Source organism: Talpa occidentalis, unplaced genomic scaffold, assembly GCF_014898055.3.
Source record: "Talpa occidentalis isolate TD23 unplaced genomic scaffold, MPIMG_talOcc4v2.1 talOcc4.1461, whole genome shotgun sequence".
NCBI classification, from domain to species: domain Eukaryota; kingdom Metazoa; phylum Chordata; class Mammalia; order Eulipotyphla; family Talpidae; genus Talpa; species Talpa occidentalis.
The window spans coordinates 1-11,481 of NW_023601501.1; the positions used below are offsets into that span (position 1 = coordinate 1).

An 11,481-nucleotide genomic window follows, 5' to 3' on the forward strand; every position below is an offset into this window, starting at 1 on the left:
AACAGTTGCCCATTGTTCTGCTCTATTGGATGCACATGTGCAGTCCCTGACAGCAGGGGCACTCATGACTCCTCTGTATCTGCACTCCCTGGCCCAGGGAAAACCACCAATTCATTCCTGTTGATGACCTATATGACAGAGTGAGAAGGGAAAAGATAGCTTCCTGATATGTCAAATAGGCTGAAATGCTATTAGCATATTTTGACTCTTACATAGGCAGTGTTTTTATAGCAGTGTCTGTTCCCATATGCCTGTTTACTTTTATCATGTATGCTATTAATGCTGTGTTATATTCCTGATAAAGATATATTCTGCATTTGGTTTTTAGGTTAAAGCCATTCACATCCACTCTGACATGTTCTCAGTTCAAAATGGCTTGCTGACACCAACACTAAAGGCTAAGAGACCTGAGCTGAGAGAGTACTTCAAAAAACAAATAGAAGCGCTTTACTCAATCTCCATGTGAAGTTCAAGGAAAGTTCTTCTCAGTATAATGGACTGTGTAGCAATATTATAGTTATTCTTGAAAGTAATGAGTCAGAATGACGCAGCTGAAAATGAATAAGCACGTGACCTTATGACTGAGCCTTTTTCTGTCCCAAGAGGTCTTTAACAATATTTTCTCTATCATCAAGTACACTTTATTTTTATTAAAATGATATTGTAGTGAGCTGCTAAAAATACCGCAATGGCAATGTAAAAATCAAGACTTTTCTCAAGAACTGTGTACCACTAAAAGTAATATATTCTCAATGTTCACAGAACTATTAAACATGAAGAAAAATATAACTGATATACTGTACTTAATTATTTGTGGAATAGTAACCAGATACAGCAAATATCTAGGCAATGTGGACTACCTCATTCAATAACTTGATAGTCAAAATCACAATTAAATCAGGCTTAAAAAATTAAAACTAGGTCTACAAAATCATGCTAAAATGAAACATGATAATTCATCTTCTATATAACTTCAGAATCTTTAAACATGATTATCTTTACTGATGTAAAAAATTTTTTCTCTAATTTTTACTTTCACCCATGAAAGATACAAATTTAAATGTTCTTAATACAAATGTTATGTAACATTTTACAAATATCTTTCAACACATTTTATAATTCATCAATCTCATGAAGATATTCAGGAACTACTATAGAATAAAATGTAATGTAAAACTACTTCAAGGATAGTATCTGTATATTCATGGATTTGTGACCACAATTAATTCTAAAAAGATGTCTGTTGCCTCTACAATGAATGGACCTTTGAGAAAGACTTGGGAGAAGAAACCCAGAATTATTTCTCAGTGTGGGTTACAATTAATATACCTAGAATTCCCTGTTGGCTTCCTCTAGGCTTTCATTCTCAGTATGTCCACACCACGTTTGGGACACCCATATGGTTATAGTTCTGAACCATTTCACTTTATTTCAGCAAAACTATCAAGGCAGGATGTGGGAAAGAGATGTTATTTCCAAATAAAATAATTTTCAGTATCATAATTTTGAAGAACCTCTTCAAAATCCCCTAAGAAATTTTTTAAGCCTATTATAAATAAATACCACTTTAGAGCATAATTCCATTCATAAAATCTTATCTGAGCTTAACCGTGAAAACTTCCTCCCTGGCATTATGTAGTTATATACTTTTTGCACGTGGGTGCCAGCAGTTCATATAACTAAAGCCCAGCATGGACAGCAATTAAATTCCAAGCTACAGACTGTGCATCTGAAAGAGGAACTGTCCCTAAAAAAGAGTTTTCTTCTGTAGAGACAAGATTCTGAAAATAAAGTTAGGGACACTGTTAGCCTCACAGTTCCAGTCCCCTGGAGCAAATCCAAGCTGTAGATAAATGCTACTGGTTTAAAACTTCACAACCACAGAGGTTTACTAGATTAATCTGCGTTGGAGATTATTTCTTATATTTCGGTCTTGGCAGTGGACCACAGTTTTTTAATGCATTTAACCAATCTTTTACATTTTCCTTCAGAATATTCTTTCACAGACCCACTTGTAAATGTGACTTTTAGTAAATGAGCTATAGTTCTATTCACATTAATTTTTAAAGCTATATTTGAATAAACAAATATTAAAAATCTCCAAGGCCATATCTACATAAAATTAATTTTTTATATTTTAGTATATATTTGACAAATTAAAAGAGAAAAAGCATTACCTGTGTTGGATATTCACACTATTTTAAAGACAAATAGCTTCACATTTCAAAGAAAATGAAGCTGTTTCCCATTGTCCTTACACTCAACTAAAATTTCACTGTTAGCTTTGTTTCCAAATGAATTTTAACAATGTATATAAGCAAATACTTTTAAACAAAATTTTGTTTCTATTTACACATCATCATAGTTAGATATGATTGATTATGAACAACCTAAAATTCCGTTTTCTCACTTTAAAGACCTTAGGTTTCTACTACCTGCCCTGACCTATGTGAAAAATCACATGTGGGCTAATAAATAGGTTACTGAAGATGTGCTGAGAAAAATCAACAGTGGGGCCTAAATATGTTGCATGTACATTTATCTATTCCTCTCTTTAACTCCACTGAACTTTTTTAATAAAGGAGAAATGAAATAATATGTATTAATGGAAAAATCCTCCTTGCTTCAGATTTCCCAGCTTTATACTGAGAGGGAAAAGTCTGCATTTCTCTTTAACCAATATATAAAAAGGCTATGCACTTAAGATGTTCACATTCATGGTGAATATCAGATCCCATTTAAGTCTAGAACCATAGCAGAGATCAATTCCTTAAGCCTACACATGCTGTTTCTCATTCAAATGTGCTAGTAATTGTTATATTTTACAAACTAATCTTGTGAGTACTATAAAATAGAATTATACACCAAGTTTTCTCTTTTGTCAGAAATAACATTTATATTGTATTGTGATTCCCTTCAGGTGAGAGAGGAAGTCTAACCTCTGAAATCAGGTGTGATTATAGGCTTAGCTTCACATGTTTAGCAACTTACAAACGTTCAAGGAATAGACAGACATGCCATGTCTTCTTTATATGAACAAGTCAACCTTTCTAAATTTAGGTAAAAACTACAAGCATGAGAAAAAATAGAACTTTCCATATTGCAATTTTAATGGCCAAATAATGTTTTAGCAACTCAATTTGATTGTTGATTGTATTACCCCTCAAAACACCCAGTAATTCTTTTCTTTTATCCAGAAAAGAAAATGAATTATTCTTTATTTTCAAAGTGTATAAAGCACAAATGTGATCGTTGTTTCGAATTTAAAACACTATGAAATGAATGTAAAGAAAAATGGGAAAATGTATTGTTTGCATGAAAACAGACTACTTACAAACTTACTATCTCAGGAACAAAATGAATAACGATATAAAACTGACAAGCTATATGTTGGGCTAAGTTGCTGTGTTTTTTCTTGCCTATTTCTATTTTAAGGAAGCATTTACATAAACAGGAAAAAACCAATTCCAGTAGTCTGAATTTTCTCTCAAGTTTGCTTTCTGTGAATCTACAATTAACTGCAGTAAGAACGGGATTAAGGATTCAAGTGAGGGACAAAGCCCTAAGTGAGAAACGCTTCAGTTAGAACACTGACCCAGCGCCAATAGGTACATTTTCTGGAATACAAACATTTCTGAAAATGATTCCAAACTGAAAAGGTTTTCATGAGGTGACAGAGACTTTTAAACATTCATTTGACTGGTGATTTTAATTTTCCTTGTTAAATTACTGCAACAATTGCATGGGGGAAAATAGATATTTTTTGAAGAGATGCTTATTCTACTTTCAATTTTTAAAAGTTGAAGAGATTAAAATATTACTTTTTAAATATGCATAAAAGTATCTTAACTGTAATTCTATTTTTAGTTGCTTTGTTATAATAGCATGCACATCATATATAAGATGCATTTATGAAAACTTTTGTAAAAAATAAAGATTTTTTTGTTTCTCAAAGCTGCACATAATTACTATTTACATAATGTGGTCCCGATGTTAGAAATGTGGTAATCATCTAGTGCTATGATAAACATATCACTAGTCAGCATATTCTACATCCCCTGTAAGATCCCCAAACTCCAAAGACTTGTGGTGTCCCCGGAGAGGCTCTCCTTGGTCTGCACCAAATGTGTCCTGAATTTAAATCATTTTATGCTTTTAAACAAACAAGTAACTGTATTCAAATTTTCCATCATGATAGCCCTTACACAGAATTTCCATAATGTCTTTTACCTATACACAAGTTAACTGGCACACTTTTTAAAAAAGTGTTTTAAAAAGTGTTTAAAAGCTGTTTAAATTCTGCCTTCTCAGTGTCTTTGTTATCATCCACTCCTCTCTATTCTTGAAAGTATTAGTGTAGCTGGGGGCCAATGTCATCCATCCTTGTCGAGAATATTACAGGGCTTTAGTAGTTAGTCTTCCTGTTTTGACCCCAGCTTACTCAAATTTCACTACCCAGATTCAGTAAGGGCGATCTTTCTAAATTGAAAATCTGGTCATGCTACCCTCTTGCTTAATATTCCTTTGATGACTTCCCATAGTTTTCAGGACAAAGTTCAGTCTCACTGGTTTAATACACAAAGCCTAGCATCTCTTCCCTTCTCCTTCCCCAACAGAGCCTCAGCTCCAGTCAAACCACATCGCCCTAAAGGTATTGTGCTTTTCTGTACCTTCATACAGTACATAGTCACCTTTTCATAGGCTGCCCTTTCCTTTAATCCACCCTGTCCAACCCCTAAGTATTAAAACTGGGCTTGGCTATCCTTTTCTCTCAGAAGCTTCCCACATACTGACTGGTTGATGGTCCCTTTGCCCCACTCCCATTCAGACTGTGAGTCGCTTGAGGGTGTGGCCTCAGTGCAGAAGAGCTGGCCAGTAGTAAATGCTCAAGAAATGTCTACTGAATGAAAATCCCCCTAACCCTCTTTGATATGTTGCAAAGCATTAATACTGCAAAACCTGAAGTTATATTTATCACTATGATTATTTTCCATTTTTGTCAACTAAGCAAAAATAAATGCTTTCAGTTGGACCATAAAGTTTGATGGTGCCAAAAGTGAGCTATTCAGTGAGTTATTCCATAAGTAAACATTTGCTCTGGGCTCCAAGAGAACCCCAAATACACAAACTGGCTCTTTTCCAAAATGCTTTCTTCAGAACTCTTGTCAAAATTTGGAATTTTTTCCCATGGAAGTTAGTATCTCCAAGACTGTTTCAAACCTAGTCAAACTCACACTGTGAATTTAATCACCAACGGCAGAATTCTGAGTCTAGATATGGAAGTAGTAGAACAGGGAACTAGAAAAATTGAATTTAATACTCATGGTTAAATGCTCACTCTTGCATTTTTGTATTTGGGAATGGATTGGGGGGTAGCCAAATCACCAAGCTGAGATTTCTCTGCCTCACCGTATCATGCTGCTGTTGGAACACATTTCCTTTCCTTTCCATAGGCTGGCTCTAGGTGAAGATTTAAAAAGAACACATCAATTTCTAGTCCCTCACCCTCTCCTTACTACTCAAGGGCTTCAAGTTCCTTTCCTTGCTTCCCTAACCCTTCCCCAGCTATGTGTTGAGAGTGATGGGAACATGACAAGCACACTGGCCAAATGCCTGGAGACTTGCGCCACTTATGCCAACCATCTGTAATAATGAGCCTCCTTAATGCTGTGGTTTCCTCAGCTGCAAAATGTGGTGGCAACTAGGTAATCTCTAAGGAAGGTTATTCCAGTTTGAGACCCTATGCATTGATTTGCATAAATCCTTCCTTGATAGCACTTCAGTGAGTGTAATTCACTACAGTAAGACAGAATTCTAGGGAATAGGGTCACTGAAGATTAGAGTGGTTTTTGCTTTAAGCTGTTGTTTGTCTTCCCCCTCACCCCCAAAATTTCTTCCATTACTAGGCACAGAGCATCCCAGGACCAAGATCTTATAAAGGTCATTTAAGAACTTTGTTTTTTTCACAATACACGCCCCCCCCAAGGAAAACAGGAGAGCCTGGAGAACTGGCTTGTGAACTACAGACTCAGCATATTACTGTTGTGACAAAAGAAAGCATGTTGTAATATAAAAACTGCTTTATAGCGCAGCAAAACTGTGAGATCCTTGATTTAAGGACCTTTTCTAATTCACCTTTGTATCCCCAGGACCTACCACAATACTTAACACAAAGTAAGGTACTGAGTATCAATTCAGTGACTGTAAACACTGTATCTAATGGGGTAAGAAAGCCTACCTTCTGTTTTTTACAAAGTTGTTTTAAATCATATATTAAATTGCTTGTTATGCATTTCTACAAGGAGGTTAAAATATATGAGTGAATAATCACTAAAATATTATATAGTATATTTATTATAACAATATTTTATCACAACACAGTATTGGAGTTTCACAGAAAGTCTTGAGTTTTTGTAAATTCTTCAAATGGTATTTTTTTAGTGTTGTGAAATAAGATTTTTTTAAAAAATAAGATGCTTATTATTATATGCATGTTTATCACACGCAGCCAGATAATCCAACCTCTGTGTGTGTGTGTGTGTATGTATATATATATATGGTGCCTGTCCTCGAGAAGAAAACTTCCTAGAACCCAAAATTGGTTAGATTCTCAGATGCATCTTCCCTCCCACCCCCAAAACGGCGGCCCCCGGGGACCGCCGGTGTCTGGGTGAATGCTTATTGTCGCTTTCACGTTTATCTTCGACCTTCCTGCACAGAGTCGGGCTTACGTGTTAGACTCCCTGTGCTCAGACTTAGAACTCCATTACCAAGAAGGGCCTTACAGCAGTGCCAATAAGGAGAGCGGCAGTGGCGTGGGAACCACGCGTTGGCTCCATCAGGCTAAAGAGGAAATCGAAAGCATGGGCGCCTCCGGAGGAGAAGGCTCTGCGAGGTTCCCCCTCAGTCCTCGAAGCAGCCCCCTGCCCTGGGGGCCCTGCAGGTCGCAGCGCGTCACCTGGCGGGGCGCTTCCTGGTGGGCGGGGCCGCCGGCGCCTCTCCGCGTCTTCCCAGAAGCCGTTGCGCATCTTGGCCGCGATAAAAACGCGGGAGCGGAGCGGGCGGCTTAGGTCGAGTGCCTGGGCCGGCCGGGGCTGCCCAGCTTCCCTCACCTTCCTCTCGTGCTGCCCTGTCGGCCGTCCTGGCCGTCGCCGCCCTCCGACTGTAGCTCTGTTCCTGAGGAAGGCCACGCGTGGAGAGGCCACCGAGGGCCCGGGGGCGCCGAGGCCCGGGGTGGGATGGCGCTGTGGCCACAGGTCTACACCCGCAAGAAGCGGGCCTGCGAAAGGCTTAACCTGACCCCGACGCCAGATCTAGGCACCCTTGAGAAGGTGGAGGCCCCCTCAGGTCCTGGCCGAGGCCTCCCTGCCCACTGGAAGCCCGGCCTGGCTGACCTGTGGGGCGGCACCCGGGACAGGTGGGTCGGGGGGCACCTGGGCCTCGACGCCAGGGACCCCAGAGGCCCGCGGGCGGCCTCCCCAGGCTTTCGCCTTGAAAGGAGTCGCCCTCTCTCAGGCGCGAAAGGAAGTGGCCAAGGGCATGATTTGGCGAAGATCGTCGAGAAGGCTGAGCAGAGCAGGCTGAGAGGTAGCGGCTCTGGGCCGCTGAGGTGCGTAGCTTGAAATAATAACCCCCATGCCTTTTGGGCACCTCAAAATTTAAGCTATTTTTCTATTAGTCCCTCACGGCAGGAGTCGGGAAACAAAAGAAATAGAATACTCTGATTTCACTTTTCTGAGAACATCGACCCAGAAATTTGACTTAAGATTTAAAAAAGAAAGAAAGAAAGAAGAGGAAATCTTGTCAAGTTATAAAAGCAAGTGCCATAAAACCTCCTTGAAATCTTTTGTAGCATTGAGTGTCGAGTCTCACTCTGGTCCTTACTTTCTTTCTTTTTTTTTTTTTTAAGATTTATTTATGCATACAAGAACTGGGGTGTAGGGCAGAGGTGTGGGGGGCTGAGAGGGTTCACCAGAGACAGAGTGGGGAACAGAACAGGCAGACTGACTGAAATACACTGCTGAGGGGAGCAGCGGGCGAGACAGGAGAGGTCTGCTTCGCCATGTGGGTTGCTCCCTGGCTGGGGATCGAACTCGTGTTGCAGAGGCTGTGTACAGCTTCATAGGTTGAGTCTCAACCCCTTGCACGAGGGAGGCCCTCTGGTCCTTTACTTTCTAAAACTTTCCCCAAGAGCCTTTCAGATTCGGAACAGTGTGAACCTAAAGGTGGAGAGGCAGTCCAGACGCTGCAAACTAATTGTGTTGTTTGTTTGCTAGCACTCAATTAAGAGTCTCAGGACAGAAAAGCCCGCAAGAAAATAGCACTAGTGAAGAGACCCAGGATGAGATCATCGCTCCATTGAGTGTATGTATGTTTCTCCTATGATCTTTGGATACACTTAGTAGAGACAAGCGGTAGCTGATCTACCTGCAGATGAAAGTACATTAGGGTCTTTGTTCAATAGACGTTACACGTAGCTCACTACTATTTTTTATGAACATTGATGATGTGCTCATAGATGGGGCCTTGAATTTCTGATTGTGGTAGATTCCTAGATGTGCACTTTCATTTTTTCTTTTCCTTGACCAAAAATAAATAAATAAATGTCTGTTATTGGCTAAATTTCTATGTAAGAGATAAAAAATATTTCTTTATCACTCCTTTATGTTTAGTAACACTTAAGATTTTAAAGTCTTTTCATAGTTTCTCATTTAAATTCCTATTAACAACTAGAAATAAGATTATTGCCATTAGAATATTTATATAAGTTCTTTTTTTAAAAAAATTTATTTATGCATACAAGAACTGGGGTACAGGCCAGAGGTGGGGGAGGCAATGAGAGGGTTCACCAGAGACAGAGTGGGGAACAGAACAAGCAGACTGAGTGAAATACACTGTTGAGGGGTGCAGCAGGGGAGTCAGGAGAGGTCTGCTGCACCCTGGCCAGGTTGCTCCCTGGCCGGGTTGCTCCCTGGCCGGCCAGAGCATCGAACTTGTGCTGCAGTGGCTGCGAATAGCTTCATAGGTTGCGTCTTAACCCCTGCACCATCAGGGAGGCCCTTATATAGTAAGTTCTTGATCTATGATATTTATTGTGGAATCTGTATAGTGTTTTAAAGATGTACAGCTGTAGTTTGGAGAAACCCATATTTTAAAAATTGCTGTGACTCAGCTGACATTAGCATTACATTTGATAATCATGTGCCAGTGTTTTAGCTTACATATTCCTCCATAACATGTTTTTTGGGGGAGGGAAGTTTCAACAAGTCATTTTTTAAAAAAAAGTCTCTCATCCTAGATTTTAACACTGTTAAGTATTCCTTCTATATGATTCAGACTAAATGCCAAAGAAGTGTTTAAACAATTTGTTCTGATTTTTACAGTTTTCATTCCCTTTTTAATGCTGTTTTTCATTTTACACATTATCTCATTGCATATTCCTCTAATATTAAGTAGTCTTCCAAGTAATATTTTAGCATCTACATAGCGTTTTGTGTTATTGATGGATATACTTTAATTTGAATGACTGCTTTCCTGTGGTTGGAGGATTGAGATTATTTACAAAGTTTTGTTGTTGTAGATATTGGTTGGCTGCAGAATTTTTATATGTACATCAAATTTTACCATACAATTAGTGTTTTGTAATGTGTCAAGGGTTGGATTGCATTTAAAATTTTTTACTTTTGTTGACAAGTTTGCACCATCTTCAAAGCTTAAAAAATATATGTATGTGATAGAGGAAACGTAGCATTTTTTTTTACTTTCCACTTACTTGTATGCTATTACAGTTTATTTTTCCCTTGTTTAATTATTTAAAAATATTTTTTTATTAAATATTGATGATAGTTATACTTTTACACCACAATATGCCCATGTCTGTTTGTTTTTAACTTTGTTTCTAGTATTTTAGACTTACTTATCAATGTTTTAATTTATATATTTTGCTTTTATATTTAGAGGGGAAAAAACCCTTCCTCCCTAGGGAATTGGAAAAAGATTCACGTTTATTTTCTGATTGCTGGTTTATCCCACATTAGTTGACAAGTGTGTTATATTGACTCCCTTGATATGCTCACAATATTGTATTTTAATGTTTATGTTTAGATTTAATATTAACTATAATTACACCTGTCATCAGTAAGCTGAAAGTATATATTATGCAAATGAAACTCCTTTACACAGTCAATATTCACTTTCAAAATAATCAAATCAATGTTATAATATTAAAATATTAAACCTCATAATTTGTGCTATATTTTTAATTCTTATTTCATGTAGGAGTCAGTGACAGATAACCTCCAGTTTGACAGTAGTTCATCAAATAGTGAACTAGAATCAGGTAAGATGGTCAGATGTGAACTCGGGTTTTCCTTACAAACAAAAAGTATACATGTGTACCTTAATGCCATCTTCCAATTTTAGTGGAAGAATGTGCCTTTCTTCTAGTCCTAGGTGAACGTTTGTGCCTTTCTGCTCTGGGCTTCATCCTTAGTCCTCAAACACATATAGTAATAATAAATGTGAAATCGCAATTGTGTTAAGCATTGAAAGGAAAGATTTTTAAAAAATTTTTAAAGATTTATTTATTTATACAGTAAATAAAGTATTAATGAGCCTGTATCCCAGGGATACAGGCCAGAGGCACAGGAGGGCGAGAGAATTCACCAGAGACAGAGTGGGGAGCAGAACAGGCAGACGATCAAAAATACTGCTGAGGGGAGCAGCAGGTGAGACAGGAGATGTCTGCCACACCATGTGGGTATCTCCCTGGCTGGCCGGGAATCAAACCTGTGCTGCAGAGGCTGTGGACAGCTTTACAGCGCTGCACTCAACCTCCCTGGCTGCACCACCAGGGAGGCCCAAGAAAGATTTTTTTAAAAGGCTATTATGCTCTTGAGGAATCACAACAAACTTCATAGAAAATATAATCTAGCTTTGCTTAAAATGTGTGACTGTTTAAAGAAGTTATCTAAACTCATTACAGAAACATATCAAATCTGCTCATTAATACTAGGATCATATAATTCTTATAAAAATCCATGTTTCCAGTTTTTAACTTCAGTGCAACTGATTGCATTTACTTGGAGAGAATGGCAATTTAATGGAGATATGAAGAAGAGTAGAAACTTCTATGCAAAAAAGACAGGTAAAGAGCAATCCAGGCAGAGGGAACAGCATGTGCAAAGACCCTAACCTGGGACTGAACATTATGTGTTCAAGTGAACTGAAAGACCATTGTACAGTAAAGACAAGAAGGAAATGTGAGGAGATAAGGTTGTACCATCACTGAAGTCTTTTAAATAATATCGATACTACTTTAGCTATAGTATAGAAACAGCAGTGGATACAAGTAGACCTCTTAGGAGGCTATTGTTTTTTAAAGGAGAAAAATGGCATTTTGTACTTTCCATTAGAAATGGAAAGAAGTAGGCACTTCTTCTGATGGCTGTTTTAGGAAGTGAAATTGATAGGATTTGATAG

General features: G+C 38.2%; 1 protein-coding gene across 1 annotated transcript; it reads left to right on the forward strand.

Annotated features, from left to right (window-relative positions):
* Window positions 1-7,113: 7,113 nt before the first annotated feature.
* Window positions 7,114-10,384, forward strand: LOC119245507 (meiosis-specific kinetochore protein-like; the record flags this gene model as incomplete). Its single annotated transcript, XM_037511579.2, has 3 exons — window positions 7,114-7,609; window positions 8,277-8,364; window positions 10,279-10,384. Coding segments are annotated over exons 1-3 (565 nt in total), but the record flags the coding sequence as incomplete, so codon positions are not given.
* Between the last annotated feature and the right edge of the window lie 1,097 nt (window positions 10,385-11,481).